Source organism: Polypterus senegalus, chromosome 9 (genome assembly GCF_016835505.1).
Source record: "Polypterus senegalus isolate Bchr_013 chromosome 9, ASM1683550v1, whole genome shotgun sequence".
Taxonomy (NCBI): Eukaryota; Metazoa; Chordata; class Cladistia; order Polypteriformes; family Polypteridae; genus Polypterus; species Polypterus senegalus.
The window spans coordinates 171,297,042-171,316,221 of NC_053162.1; the positions used below are offsets into that span (position 1 = coordinate 171,297,042).

Below are 19,180 nucleotides of genomic sequence, written 5' to 3' on the forward strand. Positions count from 1 at the left end.
CTGAGCTGGCCCAGTATGAGTGAGCGTATGTATGTGTGCAAGAGTGTGCCTTGTGATAGTCCGGCATTCTGTCCAGGGTTACTTCTAGTGTTATGCCATATACTGCCAGGATAGACTCCATGCCCTGATCCTGATAAAGCAAGTGTGGTAATCAATGGATGGATGGGGAAAAAAAGAAAGAACAGGTTTCACATGCAACAAAAGTAATAATAATTGTACTAATATATACATACATTTATTTTAATTATATATAATTATGATATTATCTATAATGAATTATATATTTATAAAATTAAATAATAAAAAAGTAATAGTAATAATAGCAATAATAAACATAATAATGTTCTGAAAAGAAAACAAACCTATGGAATAGAAAAGGTGGCCTGATTGAGAGATGTAAAATATGAAATCTCTCAGCACAACACTGACACTTTTGTTGCCAAGCTCTGGAACTGGCATATTTGAAAGAGGCCCGAATGACAGAATGTACTGTAGAACTAATGATCTCTCAGGACACCCTGGGGTGCATGGCCTCATAGATGACATCCACTTCGGTCACTTGAGTCCTGTCTGATATGGAAAAACCAAAGATATTGTGTCTGTTAGCTGACTATTTGCCCTCAGACAAACACACACATATTCCTGCACTTGCTCACAACAACAAACATGCATAACAAACCCAACAAAGAAGATAGCACATAAATTATTAGTTGTTAAGGCTTTGAACTTCAAACCCTGAGGTTGTGGATTCAAATCCTACTACTGACACTGTGTGACCATGAGCAAGTCACTTCATCTGTCTGTGCTCCAATTGGAAAACCAAAAGAAATGTAACCAATTGTATCATAAATGTTGTAAGTCAGGGCAGGATGGTGGCACAGTGGTAGTGTTGCTGCCTCGCAGTAAGGAGACCTGGGTTTGCCTCCCGGGTCCTCCCTGCGTGGAGTTTGCATGTTCTCCCAGTGTCTGCGTGGGTTTCCTCCGGGTGCTCCAGTTTCCTCCCAAAGTCTAAAGACATGTCAGTTAGGTTATTGTTGATCCTAAATTGTCCCTAGTGTGTGCTTGGTGTGTGGGTGTGCGTGCCCTGCGGTGGGCTAGGAGCCAATCCTAGCCAGCACAGGGTTCAAGGCAGGAACAAACCCCAGGCTGGGTGCCAGCCCACCGCAGGGCACACACACACACACCAAAGCACACACTAGAGACAATTTAGGATTGCCAATGCATCTAACCTGCATGTCTTTGGACCGTGGGAGGAGACACGGGGAGAACATGCAAACTCCAAGCAGGCAGGACCCACAAGCCAACCCAGGTCTCCTTACTGTGAGGCAGCAGCGCTACCACTGCACCACCGTGCCTTGGATAAATGCAACAGCCAAATAATAAGTAATAACAATAATATTGGGCTCAGGATTGCACAGAATAACATGGGCAAGTCTTTTCTGTGAATGACTTGCTCTTAGTCCTGCCATTCACTCAGTGATGCCATGACAGGCGCCTGCTTTAGAATAAGATTAATCAGGATCAATAATATATGGATAGACATTAAACAACATACTGTATAGTAAGCATATATGTAAAAGATACAATGCATTGCAAACACATTCATATACTTTATTAATACACACATTACTACATTTACCCAATAGGAAATGTACAACAGGCTCATGCAAAATGCAGTTCACTATAGTATGTGTCCTGCGGGTATTGAACAATATTTAAAAAAAAACAACAATGGATACACAGTAGACACTGCAATACATATTGAAAAGACATTGGCACACACATGAGATGGCACAATTGTGTATACACACTCACCAGCCACTTTATTAAGTATACCTGTTCAACTGCTTGTTAACACAGATAACTAATCAGCCAATCACATGGCAGTAACAATGCATTTAGCCATGTAAACATTGTCAAGACGACCTGCTGAAGTTCAAACCAAGCATCAGAATGGAGAAGAAAGGTGATTTAAGTGACTTTGAACATGGCATGGTTGTTGGTGACAGACGGGCTGGTCTGAGCATTTCAGAAACTGCTGATCTACTGAGATTTTCAAGCACAATCATCTCTAGGGTTTACAGGGAATGGTTCTAAAAGGGAAAATATCCACTTAGTTTCTGGGTGAAAATGAATTGTTGATGCCAGAGGTCACAGGAGAATGGTTCAAGCTGAGAGAAAGGCAACAGTAACTCAAATTACCACTTGTTACAACCAAGGTATGCAGAAGAGCATCTTTGAATGCACAATACATCTTGAAGTAGGGCTACAGTTGACAGGAGACCACGCTGTGTGCCACTCCAGTCAGACAAAAACAGGCAACTTAGTTTACAATTTGCACTAGCTCACCAAAATTGAACAACAGAACACTGGAAAAACATTGCCTGGTCTGATGAGTCTCGATTTCTGCTGAGGCATCGTGCCTTGTATCAATGGCTCAGGCTGTTGGTGGTGTAATGGTGTGGGTGATATTTTCTTGGCATACTTTTGGCTCCTTCGTACCAATTGATCATTTAAATGCCACAGCCTACCTCAGCAATCTTGCTGACTATGTCCATCCCTTTATGACCACAGTGTACCCAACTTCTAATGGCTACTTCCAGCAGGATAATGTGCCAAGTCACAAAGCTGAAATCATCTCAAACTGGTTTCTTGAACAGGACAATGAGTTCATTGTGCTCAAATGGCGTCCACAATAACCAGATCTCTATCCAATAAAGCACCTTTGGGGTGTGGCAGAATGGGAGATTTGCATCATGGATGTGCAGCCGACAAATCTGCAGCAACTGTGTGATACTATCGTGTCAATACGGACCAAATTCTCTAAGGAATGTTTCCAACACCTTGCTGAATCTATGCCACGAAGAATTATGGCAGTTCTGAAGGCAAAAAGGGCTCCAACCTGGTACTAACAAGGTGTACCTAATAAAACGGCTGGTGAGTGTAAATTAAAACATACTTTCAATGCAGACATCCATGCATGCTAATATGACAATTATAAACACAATCAACTGCATTCCCCCAATAAACAAAGCACAGGATATTTATTTACAGATCATAACCTAATATATTGTCCAACAGACACCCAGTTGGCATCAGCCACATACTTACATACACATGAACATTCAGGTACATACCATGTTGCTGCTCACAGCACTTGCAGAAACATATGAACAGGAGAAGAATGATGGAAGCCAGGACAACTGAGAGAACGACTAGCTGTAGGGTGAAATATTGGTTGCTTTCACATGGTGGAATACCTGGGTTAAGAATAAAACTTTCAAATGAAAAAGAAAACAATTCAACATGATAGAGGCTTGTGTCTCATTAGCTCTACCATGCTGAAGGTATCACACAAAAGAACTGTTGTATTGGGTGGCCCCAAAGCCTCCTACCTTCCAAGCTGAAGGTCACTTCCTTCTTGCTGATCATGTTGCTGACCACACATGTATAAACACCGCAGTGAGAGGCCTGTAGGTGCACAAGGGATAGGCTGGGGGTACTGTGCAGCAAGATTCCGTTTCTATACCAGGAGAAATTGGTGGGATACCCCTCTTCAATGGCACAGCTTAGGGTCACGTTGAGGGGAGGGTCGGATGATGACACCAACTGATGGACAACTGGCTGAGAAATAGGGTCTGTGAAGGATAAAATCACACAACTAGCTCTTAGTCACCTGCCAGACTTTGCTCTTTTGAACTCTACTGGAGATAAAACATGGTACCTTGAACCAACAGGTAGACAACTCCCTCCTTCATAGTATTACACTGGTCAAGCACCACCACCTTGTACAAACCAGTGTCAGTCCGTGACAGGTTGTGTAGCTCCAGGGACCATTTGTTCAGGAAAGCACGGCCATGGTAATTGGAGTTCCAAACATGTTCATTTGTCATGGGCCACTGCATGATGCGTAACCAGCTGTCTCCCTCCTTCACTTTCCACATGATAGACTTCAGTTGTACGTTTGTTGAGATGTTGACAGCTAATATCTCAGAACCACCTGACCGTCCCAGCACAGTGGACAGTCCCACTTCCACATTTAGTTCATCTGACTGGCCTGAAGATGAAAAAAACAGAATGGGAAAATTACCCTAAATCTGAAAGAAACTGACCTTATTGTCCAGAGAACATGCTACTGTAACTTGGCCTTAACTTCTTCCTCAGCTTCGTCTGCATCTACCTGTCCAGGCCAAAGTCTTGAGTATGCATTGTGTGTCCACAGGTTGGATGCTGTGACACATGAGATTTTAACTTTTCAGATGACCATAGAAACCTCCAGGCCAAAGCCAAGCCTCGTACGAATTCAACAGCACTCATCGATATATTTGAACATCTGCTTGGGGTTTTCAGCTGTTCTCAATGACCATGTAGAAGGGTCAGTGCAGAGCTACACATTTCTCTACAGTGATAGAGAAGTGGCTGGTGTGTCTAACCAGCAGCATCCTAGAGGTACTCATCTGTCCATGCAATACCGACTTCAAAATATTCAACTGTATATTGCAGCAGTCATCTCTGCAGCGTCTAAAATGCAGACGTCCACTAAACACACAATACTGATCGCTTTGTCCAGTTGGTTCTGTCCTAGAGGGCACACATCTTTACACTCTGACCATACCATACTCACTACATTGTCTGCTCTACAGATTACTGATTAGTGCACTCATCTCCAAACACCAGCCGATGACCAGCAAGTATTATGTGCTGTCGAGGTCTGGTGGGGACCACTGACCAATATGTTTCTCTGCAAGGGGAGCTCATTTCTATAGACATATACAATACTGACCTTTCTAGGTCTCAAAGGCAGGGCCCTGTTGAGGGAGTTCATCACTGTTCAGTAAATTTGTATCAAATAACATATTGTCTGGTCTTCTGTGCAATGTCCCAGTGCTTTATCCATCACTCTTCATTGACACCACAGGGCTGATCACTATGTCTCCCAGGCCCCATCCTCGTTTTTACAGTAATTTCACCTCACTTACCACAGCCCCTGTCTTTCCTGCCAAATCCTGGTTTCATCACTGATGTCTCATACTATGCACATAATAATGATAAATATTGATGTCTTCCGACAAGTCATAGTGAGGGTGTGCATTTCTACAAACTGACCACTGAACGATGAACGCTATCTTCTGATCGATACTAGTGGGTGCAGGCATCTCACCTCACTGATTAAACAAGACTAACCACAAAGTAGTGGTGGTGTCATTTCTTCTCTATACAATAGTCATAGAATATTTAATGTTATATTTTCCTTACCTGCTTTTAGCAATACATATTGATCATAGAGCAGCATCCCCTGTTCTTTACCATATAATGATCACCGATATTAACATTGTCTTCCCTTCCCTTATGTTTTCTCAGCCACCACTAGACAATGGGTCCACATATCTCTCAAAGTAATTCTTCTAATATTCTGGACCTGCTTCTAGCATTTGTCTACCGGATTTTTCAAGATGCACTTTGGGATTACCTTGTCAGACATGTACAGGGGGCATCTTCAGGGCTTCTCATCTACCTATAATTCCACTCTGAAACGTGTTGGCATTGTCTCTCACATTTTTCCCTTTTATGTACTCAGATACAACTATCAAAGCTTGGAGGACTGCTGTTGTCACTCTGCATATCTTCTGGAAATCCTACCTCTTCTGTCTGAGACCATTATATAGGTTTCATAATGTGGTGCCCCAATTCTTATGTTTCTTTTGTATTCTCTTACAATGTATTTCCTAATTCACTTCTATAGTTTAGAATATATTTAAAATCACCTACCCCCATGTCCTTATACTGGCTGTCTTTTCCGTCTCTCTTGTTCTTAATTCCTACCTGGATTTCTAGGTTATACTGATAAGAATATCCAACTGCAACTGGCATACGATTCGTGTGGCTGCCACTATGTCTTAACCAGTTTAGCCTGACTTTGATTTTACAACCATCTTCCACACTAACTCAGCACTTGATCCATGAATATCTTTCATTTGAACAATTATATGCTTAGTGCATATTTTTATTTCTTAAATGATCTGCCAACCCAGATAAAATATTGACATCACAATATACAGTACAAAGAAGATCTCATTATTTAAATCCACTTCAGACATTTCAGTTGTACAAACACATCTTCTAAGTTGACGCCTGCACCACCCCAATCCCCTGCTCCCCTTGTTGGCATGTCAAACTAAGCTATACACATAGTGACATCATACATGGCGCATTTGGGCTTGGAAAGCTGTCACCTTCTAGTGTTAGTTTAGAAGATACTGGGGTTGCCAGGGTCCCATTTTAAGTAACTGCCAAACTAGATCAGGCAGCATTAGGCACATGTTTGAGAAACTAAACATAATATAATCAACAAATCGACTCATATCAATGAATTCTAAATGCAGGTAGTCTGAAATATGTTAAGAAGTGAAAAGCTTCTTTTCTCATTCTGCATGCAAGTCCTAACCAAAATTGGGTGCTGCAATCTGAGTCCCAACCTGTCTCCATTCCCTTTAGCTTACTTCTCACTGCTCATTTCAGCTGTGCATTTCTTCCAAATATATTTATTACCTTTCTATCTGCTTCCTCTTCCAATTTCTACTCTTTGCCTTAAAATTCAATCCACTTTCCTTAAGTTTGATCTCATGCTCTTTTTTTGGATAGGTTCTCTCTACTGCCACTTCAGGTTATTTCTGTTCCTGACACATTAGCATGTCTGCATCACCCATCCTACCCAGCTTTCAATTGCTTACTCTACCAGTTTGGTTTCTTAATTGTTCATTCCTGATCTCCCCAACCTTTGATTTAAATAGCACACCCTAATTGTTTGAACCATCACCCCCTTTCCCCCAGTTCTTACGTGAGTTGCATTCTGCAGCGGAGTGACCCATGAGATACAGCTGGAAGGCCAGGAGGCAGGAGACATACATCTTGGCAGCGCTCTTCCTTTTTCTACATAGTGAATGCAATGGTGTTCAACTCTATAGACAAACCACAAAGAGGATGCGCCGCCCCTCTATGACTGTGGGCCCCCACGTAAAAAAAAGAAAAACCTCAACAAGACAGAGCAGATTAGTAGTAGATGAGATACAGAGCAGACTACATCAAGTTCTTTTGTTCTATCTGCCCATCAGTGGGCATACAGGTATCTCTTGTACTGTCTGGGGAAAAAGGCTCCTATTAAAGACTGTGGTAGACCTTTACTAACCATACGGTGGATTCAGAATATTTTTAGATCCCTTTACATCTAACAATTTTTGCTGTGTTCTCCTGATGTTAAAATTATTTAAATTTATTTTTTCCCTCATCAAGCAAAACTTGATACCTCAGAAAGACAAATTGCAAATTTATTAAAAAAACAAACAAACAAAAAATGAAATATCACATTGACACAAGTATTCAGACTCTTTACCCAGTACTTACTTGGGGCAGCGATTACACTCAAGTTTTCTTGGGATTCATGCAACAAGCTTTACATACCTGGATTTGGATATTTTCTGCCATTCTTCAGATCTTCTCAAGCTCTATCAGGCTGGATGGAGTCCATTTGTGGACAGCTATTTTCAGGTCTTTACAGAGATGTTTGATTGGATTCAAGTCTGGGTTCAGGTTTGGCAACGCAAAGTCATTCACATAGTTGGCCCTAAGATACAGGGTCATTGTCCTTTTGGAAGTTGAACCAGTCTGAGGTCCAGTGTGCATATATCTCTGTACATAGTTCTGTTCAGCTTTCCTTCAACACTGAGTAGTCCCCCCGGTGCCTTTTATAGAAAAACAACCCCACAGGATGATGCTGCCAAAGCCAGGGTTCACTGTTACAATGGAAATGTTCAGGTGATGAGCAGTGACTGGCTTCCTCCAAACATCTTTCTTAGAACTGAGGCCAAATCATTCAAAGTCAGTTTCCTCAGATCAGAGTATCTTGGTTCTAACAGTCTGAGAGTCATTTAAATGCTTTTTGCAAGCTCCAAGTGGGCTTTCATGGGTCTTCTGGCCACTCTGACATAAAGCCCAGATTAGTGAGATGTTGCAGTGTTGATTGTCCTCCTGAAAATTTCATCCATCTCAACACAGGTTCTTCTGAGTTCAGTTAGATTGACCAATGGATTCTTGGCCCTTCTCCCAAGATTGCTCAGTTTGGCCAGGTGGCCATCTCTAGGAACAGTCGTGCTTGTTCCAAACTGCTTCCATTTAAGAATTATGAAGGTATCTATGCTCTTGGGAATCTTCTGTGCTGCTGGAACTTTTTATAGACTTTCCCAGATCTGGCTCTAAGCTCTGCAAGTAATACCTTTGACCTTATGGCATTGGATTTGCTCTGATATACATTGACAACTGTGGGACCACCTATAGAGTGTGCCTTTCTTAATCACATCCAATCAACTGAATTGACCACAGGTAGACTCCAAAACAAGGTGCAGAAACATCTCAATGAAGGTCTATAGAATGAGATGTACCAATGTGTGGGATGGGATGAGTCAAATGTCAAGTGTTATAGCAAAGGGAATACTTGTGTTATTATGGTAAATATTATTTTTTTATTTGTAACAAAATTCCAAGATTTCTAAAATCCTGTTTTTGCTTTGTTATTTTGGAGTGTTGAGTGTTTAATAAAGGAGAAACAGAGGTGACCAAAAACTCAATGGTTATTCTAACAGAGCTTCAGACGTCTACAGCTGAGAGGGAAGAACCTTTCGCAAGGACAAGTATCTCAGTGGCACTCCATCAAGCAGGTGTTTATAATAGAGTGGCTAGACAGAAGCCACTCTTGAGTAAAATGCATGTGACAGTTTAAAGGATTCTGAGAGCATGAGGAAAAACATTCTCTGAATGGATAAAACAAAAATAGAACTCTTTGAGCAGAACTTCAAGCACTATGTCTATTGAAGATAAGGCTCTGCTGATTACATGCCTAATACCATCCCTATGGGGAAGCATGGTGGTAGTAGTAGTATCACGCTATGGTGATGCTTCCTAGCAGCTGGGACAGGGAAACTGGTTAGAGTTGACGGAAGGATGTCTGGAGCCAAATACAGAGAAGTCCTTGAAGAAAACCTGCTCTAGAGTTCATGTCACCATAGAATGGGTTGACAGTTCACCTATCTGCATGACAATGACCTGAAGCATACAACCAAGACAATACTGGTCCAGCCAAAGCCCAGACTTAAACCCCATAGAACATTTGTGGAGAGACCCAAAGAAGGTAACTTACAAACATATCCCAAATAATCTGAGGGAGCCTGAGATGATCTGCCAGGAAGAATGGAATAAAATGTCCAATTCTGAGTGTGCCAAGTTTGTAGAGACTTACAGAGAAGACTCAAAGCTTGAATTGAAACCAGAGGGGTTTCTACAAAGCATTGAAGTAAGGGCCTGAACACTTACATGAATGAGAGATTTCCGGTTTTGATTTTAAATACATTCGCAAACCTTTCTGAAAATATGTTTTCACTGTGATATTATGGGCTACTGAGTGTAGACTAAAGGGCAAAAATGGCAGATTTACATCTCATTTAAAAATAAATCTACAACACAATTAAGTGGGTAGAAGGTGTAGGGGTCTGAATAGTTTTTTATTCACTGGCCCTTGTCCGCTCAGATTATTTTTAGACAAAAAAGTGGACACTAACTGTATCTCAGAGCTAGCACAGGCAAACAAATAGCAACAAATTATTTTTTTCTAGCAAGCTTCCAGTGAATACTCTAGACTGGCACATCACAAGTACAGAATTACAGCTTATTTGTTTGCATGCATTTTCATTTTCCATTATGAGCATAGACAAGTTAATAGCACCTTTCAAAAGTAAATATTGTCTGATGCATGTTACTAATTAAGGATTTAAGTACAATTGGTTGCATTTTGTTTTTTATTTGAGCCCTGGCAGGTTAAGAGACTTGTTCAAATGTTACACCAACCAAAAAATCTCATTTGTTATAAGTATAATAATCAAATAGGCTTGTATGAAAATCTGTAGCTACTGTAGCTCTCTAGTGTCTACACAGATTGATAGATTTAGTTTTCTGTGATCAACATCAACCCTTATGTGCAGAATTAAAGGACAATTAATTTATCCATATTTATTGTACATCTGAGGTACATGCAGATTTTCAAACACACTACAACAGTGAATATTATCTTATGGCTTATTACAAGTACAGAATAATAGTGCAATTGTTTATGTATGCTTTTTAAACTCTAGCAGCTTTGATGACTTGATCAGGGATCACACAGTGCATCAGTTGTTAAGCTTTTACTTTGAAATCATTTACAGACATAAGCTGGATTGAAAACTGAGACAACTGGTGTAGGTGAATGACATTTCCACCTATGTAGTGCCCAATGAACAACTGAATCAGCCATGTATAAAATCTGAATGCACCTTAGGAAGATGAATGTACATACGGCAGTCACTCTGAATTGTATGCAGTGCATTTCACAGCCTAAGCCTTCAAGGCTGTGCAAATGGAAGGTTAATTGAACTGGCGTAAAACATTTAGAATGACAAAGAGGAATCCAGGGTTGTGTTGGGTGGATAAAGCTTGAGAGACAGAGATCTGAGACAGATCTGTCTTATGTTTTTTTTCTAAATCACAGCCTCTAAGAGGGACACAGTTATTGGGATACAGAACTTGACTCATGGATCCTTGTAGACATGCGACATTATGCAGCCAGGAATGTTTACTGTAGTGACTAAAAAAGATGAACAAAATTCTGGCATATAATGAACCTACATAAAATTGAATATACAGTATGTCAAGGAGGGGCTCTTTTACTGATTTAACCTGCTTGTGAGACTGTGTCTGCAATGAAGGGTATAGCTTTGGTCTCTGTGTCATAGAAATTGGATTACAAATGAGCTTTTAGGTTATTTCCAGTACTGAGGAGAATGAGCTATGTGGAAACACTCACGTAATTCAGTCTGTTCTGGTTAAAGGAAAAGAACAGAAAGGTTCACATAGCAGTAGAGTAATGGAGGGGAATGCCAGTTGTTGCTTTGAAATAAAGAACCTGGGTGCACAGGTTGAAGGCAGGGAAGTATACATTGTGCACAAATGCCAGGAGGTACTTCTTCAGATTGAGAACTATGGGCACATAGGATTAGTTAAAAGGAGCACTTTGAGCAAATTTAAATCTTAATAATATTCTACAAGTATTAACGGTAGGTGGACCAGAATAAAAAAGCCATTTTGAGCTGAATAGCCTGATCTTCTTAACAACCATGATACATTATATTGTATAATTAAAGAATAAAACATTGTCATGTGTTCCTCAAAATGAACCAAACAGCCATGTGAACTGGCCGACCTCATTATTATTCCTGTTGCAGTCATTATTGGTCACTGGTGCCGATTTGGGCTTTTAAGTTCTCATTCAGCACTATAAAAACAGCCATTGATGCTGAATGACCTGCAAAGTACAGGCCATTTGCAAGCCCAACACCCTTCACCTCGGCTCATTCAAAGGCTTATCTTAGGTGGAGCCAGTGAAGAGGAATGAAAAAAAAAAGAACAACTGACACGTCAAGAAGGACCAGTCTCTCCAGTCTGAGACAAATTCCTTTGTATTCACACCCTAAACAAGAATTTCCACCTGAGTCTAAACAGCCACTTCGTTTGGGGGGTGGGGGTCTTTTTAATAAGCTAATACAACCCAACCCAGCTTTACTTTAGTACAGTTTAAAAGTGATCACCATTATTATTATTAATGTTATTATTTGTATCATTTAACCTTTACAAATGTCTAGTGCTGACTCACTTTGTGACTTTATGTGCAAATCACTAACTCAGGCAGACTCAGCTGTAAAATATGCACATAAACAACTGAACAATCACTATGTACTTGTAAAGCACCCCTTGACACTGTTTGCTTCAGAAAGATGTTATAGTAAAGTAAAGGTAATCATGCTTTTTTGTCAACCTGCTTGTACTTACACTATAAAACATATATGTTATTAATTATACTTACAGAAATGTACCCATTTTCAGATCATGATGATGACAGACAGGCGCCACATGAAATTAGAAATGTAGCTGTTTATACTGCATCATAACATGCAAGCATCTCATTTGTTAAATATCTTATATATTTATGTAGTATAATTGTCTATACATTGTACTCTATACACACTATTTGGCTGAAGTCTTTATCCAAGGCAACTTACAGCAACTGAAGTACAGCTGGTTGCATTTCTTTTGTTTTTCCACTTGAAGCCAAGGCAGGTGAAGTGACTCGCTCATGGTCGCATAATATAAATAGTGAGATCTGAGCAAACCTCAGCTTTTGAGGTCCAACGTCTACACTTACATTATGAATATATATGTATATACTATATAAATCACATACAGGACACACAACTATACAGTTGTACTACAGCTCTACACCTGTAAAATGCTTTGTAATGGATTTGACAAGATAAAAGATTCCATACCATGCCACTAATCCCAGTTCTTAATTCTTCCTTTTTCTTATTTCTCTATTGGGAGGGTGAGTGGGTTTGCTATTGCCTTCGGTTGTCACAATTTCTTTTTGTAGGATTGCTGACGGCTGTTTCGGCTTATTGAACTCAAAATTAAAAAAAAAAACAAAAACAAAAAAGAAATTGATCACAAAAAAGAGAAAGGTTCACATACATGAGTGTTGTTCAAAGCTGAAAGGCACTATATTAAAAGGTTACTGTTGATAAATTTTTAGCAGACAATTGTTGTACTGTTCTTTACCTGTAAATAAAATGGCTTGTGCTCTATAAAGAAAGGCACTATTTAAAATGGTTCTTGTTTATTTGTTTACCTGCTTGTGCTGCAGACATAAAACAAAAATTACACAAAAGGTCTGCAAAAGGCTTTTGGGGGGTCATCACTAAAGTAAAGCACTGTATAAATTAAAGGTGGTTGTTCAGTTGTTAAGCTGCCTGTGATCAAGTTGTTAAAAATATACAAGCTCCACACTTGTAAAGTAACTTGGGATTATGTTCATTAAAGATGTCATATAAAATAAATGTTTGTTTGTATATTTATACATTTAAAATCATACCAATCCACTATCTGGTCAGACATTAACAATTTTGTTAGCTGGTGTATAACTGTGGACGTTTGCCCGTTTTTTTTATTTTGGTCCACTTATGCCACATTAGTGTATGTGTGTTTGTGTATGTAAATGTTAATTATATCTGCTTTATCGCACCCCATGTGTACAGCTTTTGCCACACATGGGCCCCCGCATGAGACTTCTGTACAGTTCCTTTATATTACCCAACTGAACAGCTTTATCTGCATGGGGACAACAGCCTTAAGCAAGATAAGACTCAGATATAGCTGCCTAATGGTGCCCCATGTGTATTACTTCACCCACACTTAGACAGCGGTTTCAAATAATGAGACTTACAAAGCTTGTCCATTCTATTCAACTTTCAAAACCTGATTATCCTAAGCAGGGTTGTATGGAAGCAGGAACCTATTCCAACAAGCATATGGTGCAAGTCAGGAAACAATACCTGGATGGGGTGCCAGTCCAGCACAGATTGATCATTCAGCCACACACGCACACACACACACACACACACACATACATATTCGGGTCAATCCAACTAACCTGGATGTCTTTGAAGACTGTGGAAAGAGTCAGAGGAAACCTACACGGACATGGGGAGAACTTCACACAGGGAGGACTCAGGATGCAAACCCAGCCAAACAGTTGTATTCAGTCCTAAATGTCACACAACACCTGTACCACTAACCAAAGCTGCTCTGGGAATATGGCAATCACCCACACTATACCATGACACAACCAAACAACAAGTATTGATTATTGAAATTAAACAAAATTAACAAAACACAATAAAACCAATAATAGCAAAAAGTAGGAAATGTATTTTAAAAGCATCATACTAAAAGATACCTCTGTAAGGATAGAGATGATAAAGATGAGTCCCTTCAAGCCTGGGTGCAGAGCTGCTTAAACATTTTTCAGCCTGCAGAAGTTCTGTATTTCCCAGTTTTACAGGCTATGCAGACACTTCAGAACAGATCATCAACCTGAAGCTAAGCATGTATGGGACAAGCCAGTACTTGAATAGAAGACCATCTAGGAAAAAGCTGGGGTTGCTGCTGGAAGAGGTGTTGGTGAGGCCAGCAGGAGGCCCTAACTTTGTGATCTGATTGTGGATCCCAATGCCCCAGTGCAGTGAAGGAGACACTGTGCTGTAAAAATTTTGGATGAGACATAAAACCAAGGTCCTAACTCTCTGTGGTCATATCATCCAGTTGGATGCTTCACATTAATGGCGGTTGAAGTGGCTCCCCACTCACTGAAGTGCTTCAAGTAGTGAGAAAAGCATTATTATTATTATTATTATTCCCTTGTCTAAGTGGTGGTGAAGATCTTCTCTATTTCTGTGCAGCATGTATTCCAAACTTAAGGGCCTCTCTCAATGTGGAGTTAAAAACAATTATGTAAATGCTTGATAATCTTAAAGCCACTCTCCTGTCATGACACAAATTATGTTCTTGCCTGTGCGTTTTTTTTTTTAATTCTAAAAGAACAAAGTAAAAGATACAAAGTTGAAATAAATAATGATTCAGGTTTTAAAGCAATTGGTAAGAGAATGCACTACTATAAGGTATATCATGTTAAATAAAGATTTCACCACAAAATAATAAGTGCAGTGTTTGAACATTTATTCTAACAATCAATACAGTTCATTTGAAAGGTTTCACATTTGACTGCAAATAGAACATTAGAAAAATGTTGATGTAAGCATGCTATTCAGCCCAACAACACTCACCCATCCTATCCACCCGATTTTCTTCCTTCCCTAAAGGCCCACTGTCTACCCCAATCCTTGGTCATTTATTCCATATGTCTATAATTCTCTTTGTGAAGAAAAACTTTCTAATGTTTGTGCGAAATTTAACTTAACAAGTTTTCAGCAGTGTCCCCGTGTTCTTGTTAAACTTGTTTTAAAGTAACCGCCTCGATTCACTGGACCAATTCCTTCTATAATTTTAGACACTTCTGTCATGTCATCTCTTAACCACCTTTTGCTTAAACTTAAAATGTTCAACTCTTTTAATATTTTCACATAACTCATACCCTGCGGTCCTAGAATTGGCCTAGTCGCTCTTCTTCTTGATCAGTCATAGTTTTATTTCATTCCTAATAAGAGGTAAAATTCACAGTTCAGATATGGTGTGTTGAACATTTATTAAAGCAATGGTAAAAGGCTTATTTCCATCACCATACAGCTTGTAAGCTCAAAAAAGCTGTTGTGCTATGTCAGCATCATGAATAGGCCACTCCTATGTGAGTGTTATCTAAAATGTTGTCTCAGTCGTAACATTTGTGGCAGTCACACCTACTGTTGTGAAGTGACATAAATCTTTGCCACTGACTGTTACAATAAGCCATGTAAGTTTACCTAAATTGAGATTTGTGACTAATTAACAGACAGTTGTTTAAAATAATATTAGTGATGTTTATGAACATGTATGAAAAATAGTGCTATCTCTTTAAGACAAAGTGAATGAGAAGGAATCTATACAATACATGCTAAGTTTCGTCGATTCTTGCTAAACAAGATTCCTTTTGATTGCAAAAGTGCAAACCAGGAAGGGTTGGAGGCTCTAAAGCTGACATACTGGAAAAGGGTAGAAAAATGCACCACAGTGGTTCCGACAAGATTTTTATTTCTGAGACAGATACAAGAGGGAACGGAGACCCTGTCAATATCCCCCAACAGTCACTACATGAAAGTAACACAAACATGTCTTGGTTTTAAATAACAAAAAAGTCAGAATTAGCGTACATCACCCTAATCCAGAGTGTTCATGAAAATGCAATGATTTACTTTATGATGTAAGAGTTCATAAAAATCAAGAATAGTTGTGTCAGATATTTGAAATATTTAAACGTGTGCTTCAGTTTAAATGTTTTAAGTCTAAATATTCTTCATTGTAATAGAAATTTGTCCATTGAGGTTTATAGAGGTCTAGATCCGTAGTAAAGGGTCAAAAATCAAAAAATAATATATACGTAATCACTACACATTATATAGTCTAAAACGTAACCCATATGCTTATGTTTGAAGTTTGTCATCTTTAACCTTCTGGGAGTGTCTCTTAGAGGGCTAGGACCACCACTGATAAAGTATCAAATGTCATAAGATATCATTATAGTCGTTATCAGGAACCTAATTACATAAAATGATACTCTAAATGCCTGTATTACCAATGCCCATTTTTTCAAAGTTTTATGAAAGGGAGTAACTTTGACCCCTTGTATTGCATTAGGGGGTGAAACCTTGGAGTCAGTTGAAATGACATGCATAATATCAAGTCCTTCTAATAAAGTTTACTGAAAACACTGATTGGCGTACTATTTATCAAAATGGTGAAATTTTGAGTACAAAATGTGATCCAAAAACCTTGATGTTTAGACATTAAGACGAAAAGAATATCATATCTAACATGGGGGGCTTTCTAATACTGATCACTCATAACTTAAGAGTATATAATTTTAAAGCATCCATAAGTAATTCTTATGAACACAATTAACTTTATCTTGAGACTTCAGATCTTGTGAAGTTACACAAATGACAATAAAATGATGGAGACTGACTTGAAGTAATGATTTTAATAATAACAGTTTCTTTGCAAAATGGCATGCATTTCAGATTATGTGGATGCAAAAACTGACAAAAAATGCATAACATGCATATGCATTATTCAGATGCAATTCCACACACGGGACAAGCCAAATACATAAAACAGAAAGGCCGATTCTGCTGTGAGCTCTTTGTGGTGTGATAGTGAGTAAACAAGCTGAGTGATCAATGAGATAATGTTTTTTTACTTTGCAGAAGCTTGCCGTAGTTATGTCAGGGATGCTGTCAGAACTGAAGAACCCAAAGTATTAAAACAGTATGGTTATCTCATACAGGAAGTCTACTTATGTGATTTTCATCTCCCTCTTTTATTATTCTGGCATTCATGTATACAGCACAGCTAGCAGCTCACATCAAGCGTTCATTGAGCTTATCAGTTTTTATTTTTTCAGGCTGTTATCTTTTTGTGAAGTGGTGCTATTTTTTAATTCAGCACATCTACTACATGCTGCTCTGTGGGTGTGCAAGGCCAGAGTCTCCATTTTAGCTTCATAATCGATGCAGGCACAAATATCATATCATCATTTCATTCCCATCCACATCACATTAATGACACAATGAGGTAGTTCATCTTGGGAGAAAAAAAAAAAAACATTTCAAAAGAAAGTTTAAATCTGTGTTTACTCTGGTATACTTACAGTATTAATTCTTTCCATTCATTGAAAGTGAAGTAGAAAGGAGAAGAAGCAAAGCCTCAAACCCAAAAAACACCCCTTTTCATTCTTATGTTTTTTTTTGTACCAACTATTTTCTGTGCCTATTTTTTTTAAAGCCATGCTTGTGACAACAGGAAGCCCGTTGAGTAAGCACTGAGCATTCTGAACAAACATTTACAGGCACGTGATTTTTAAAAATTCTGATCCTTTTGTTATCAATGTTTAAAGTCTCTTATGGCAAAACTGAATCAAGCCACATTAAATTGTCCCTCCATTTTAGAAATTCACTTATCCAGAGTTCATCAAAAACATGGGGAAACAGCTGGAAACTTGTTAAGGGTAACTTTTGCACAAACATTAGCGAGTTTTTATTTACAGAGAGAACCACAGACACATAGAATAAATGACCAAGTAGTGTAGTAGACAGTAGGACTTTAGGGACCTTCAAAGCTCGACTTGATATTATTTTGGAAGAAGTAAGTGAATAGGAATAGCAAGCTTTGTTGGGCTGAATGGACTGTACTAATTAGTTGCAGGGAAGCTGGAGTTCATCCCAGCAAGTACTGGGTGCAAGGCAGGAACAATCTCTAGACAGGGAGCACACACAACCACACACCAGGCCCACATTATATTAAAACATATAAAAAACATTTACATATTAAACATTATACTTTATATTATAGGAAATGATATAATTAATATAAACACAGGTTTCACAATACAAATTTGCAGTACTAATAACACATATATATCTTATTAATAGTGTGGATAATTTTAAACTGATAGAATTTTGCAATGATGGGCAAATTTTCATTCACCCATCCATCTATTTATTTTCTGCCATTTATCTGGGTCCAGGTTGCGGGGCAGCAGTCTGAGCCAAGCTCCCCAGACATCCTTTTTCCCTGCCATCTATTCCAGCTCTTCTGTGGGATCCCATGGTGTTCCCAGGCCACCCAAGAGTTATAACCTCTCCAATGTGTCCTGGGTCTGTCCCAAGGTCTCCACATTGTTGGATATGCCCAGAACAACTCCCCAGGTAGGCATCCAGGATGTGTTAGACAGTACTTGCCTACATCCTGCTCTAACTGGGGTTCTTTCCTCACCTGAGAGGTCAAATACCATGTCCCTATGGTCAGATTCAGTAGCTGGGGATCAGTTCACCAGGCACCAAAGCACCAGACCGTTATGGCTCATCCTACAGGTGGTGGGCTCCACTGGGTTGTGACTGGCTGAGCCTCATCGGTAAAGGTCCAAGCACTAGGCCGGCATCACAAATGACATAATTTATTTTTAAAAACATTTTCATAGGCCATAATGCAGTGCAAATTGTCTTGTAAAGATATTGGCATTTTCTAGGAATGGTTCCCGTTTTGTGCCCATTGCTTATGGTGAATTACTTCTCCCCCAAACACTTAAATTAAATGGAAAAAAACGAATTATGGATAGCTGAGTAGACAGACAGACAGATAGAGTAAGATATAGTCAGATCTGCCACTGGTTTATTATTTTCAAACGTGTTAACATTAGGATACAGCAGGTCCAGCTGTTGCATCCATAAATGGAACATGCTGACTGACGTTTGTTCCTTCCAAAGTAAACCTGGTTGAAGTCACTGGCATTTTAAGGTTAGAATGAATCTTCATCAGAGTTTTGGTAACAGAATCAATCTCCTCTGTTGACAAGTTAATAAAGATTAACAAGGATGGTGTTACTTACTTCCCTAGGAGGTAATGTGGATGAATTCAGTCAGTATTTCAATATCTGTATTACACAATTTAGTTTTAATTGCTATCTATCTATCTTTCAAAATCCCTTTATTCTGAGCAAGGTCTTGTTAAATGACATCATGGTCGTGGGGAAACTGGAGCTTATCCCAGGAAGCAC

The 19,180-nt window shown here is 39.1% G+C and overlaps 1 protein-coding gene across 3 annotated transcripts in view; it reads right to left on the minus strand.

The window, feature by feature from the left end:
* Nucleotides 1-341: 341 nt before the first annotated feature.
* Nucleotides 342-19,180, minus strand: part of LOC120535980 (coxsackievirus and adenovirus receptor homolog) — a 38,868-nt gene continuing 20,029 nt past the window's right edge. For 2 of the 3 annotated variants that reach the window (XM_039764237.1, XM_039764238.1), the window contains exons 2-5: nucleotides 3,725-4,057; nucleotides 3,396-3,638; nucleotides 3,138-3,260; nucleotides 342-570 (exon numbers count right to left, since the gene is read on the minus strand). In XM_039764237.1, coding sequence (XP_039620171.1) covers nucleotides 509-570; nucleotides 3,138-3,260; nucleotides 3,396-3,638; nucleotides 3,725-4,057 — 761 coding nt within the window. In that variant the 3' untranslated portion in view covers nucleotides 342-508. Of the gene's footprint in view, nucleotides 571-3,137; nucleotides 3,261-3,395; nucleotides 3,639-3,724; nucleotides 4,058-6,838; nucleotides 6,918-19,180 lie in introns of those variants that run through there. The other variant, XM_039764236.1, reaches the window with a different exon arrangement.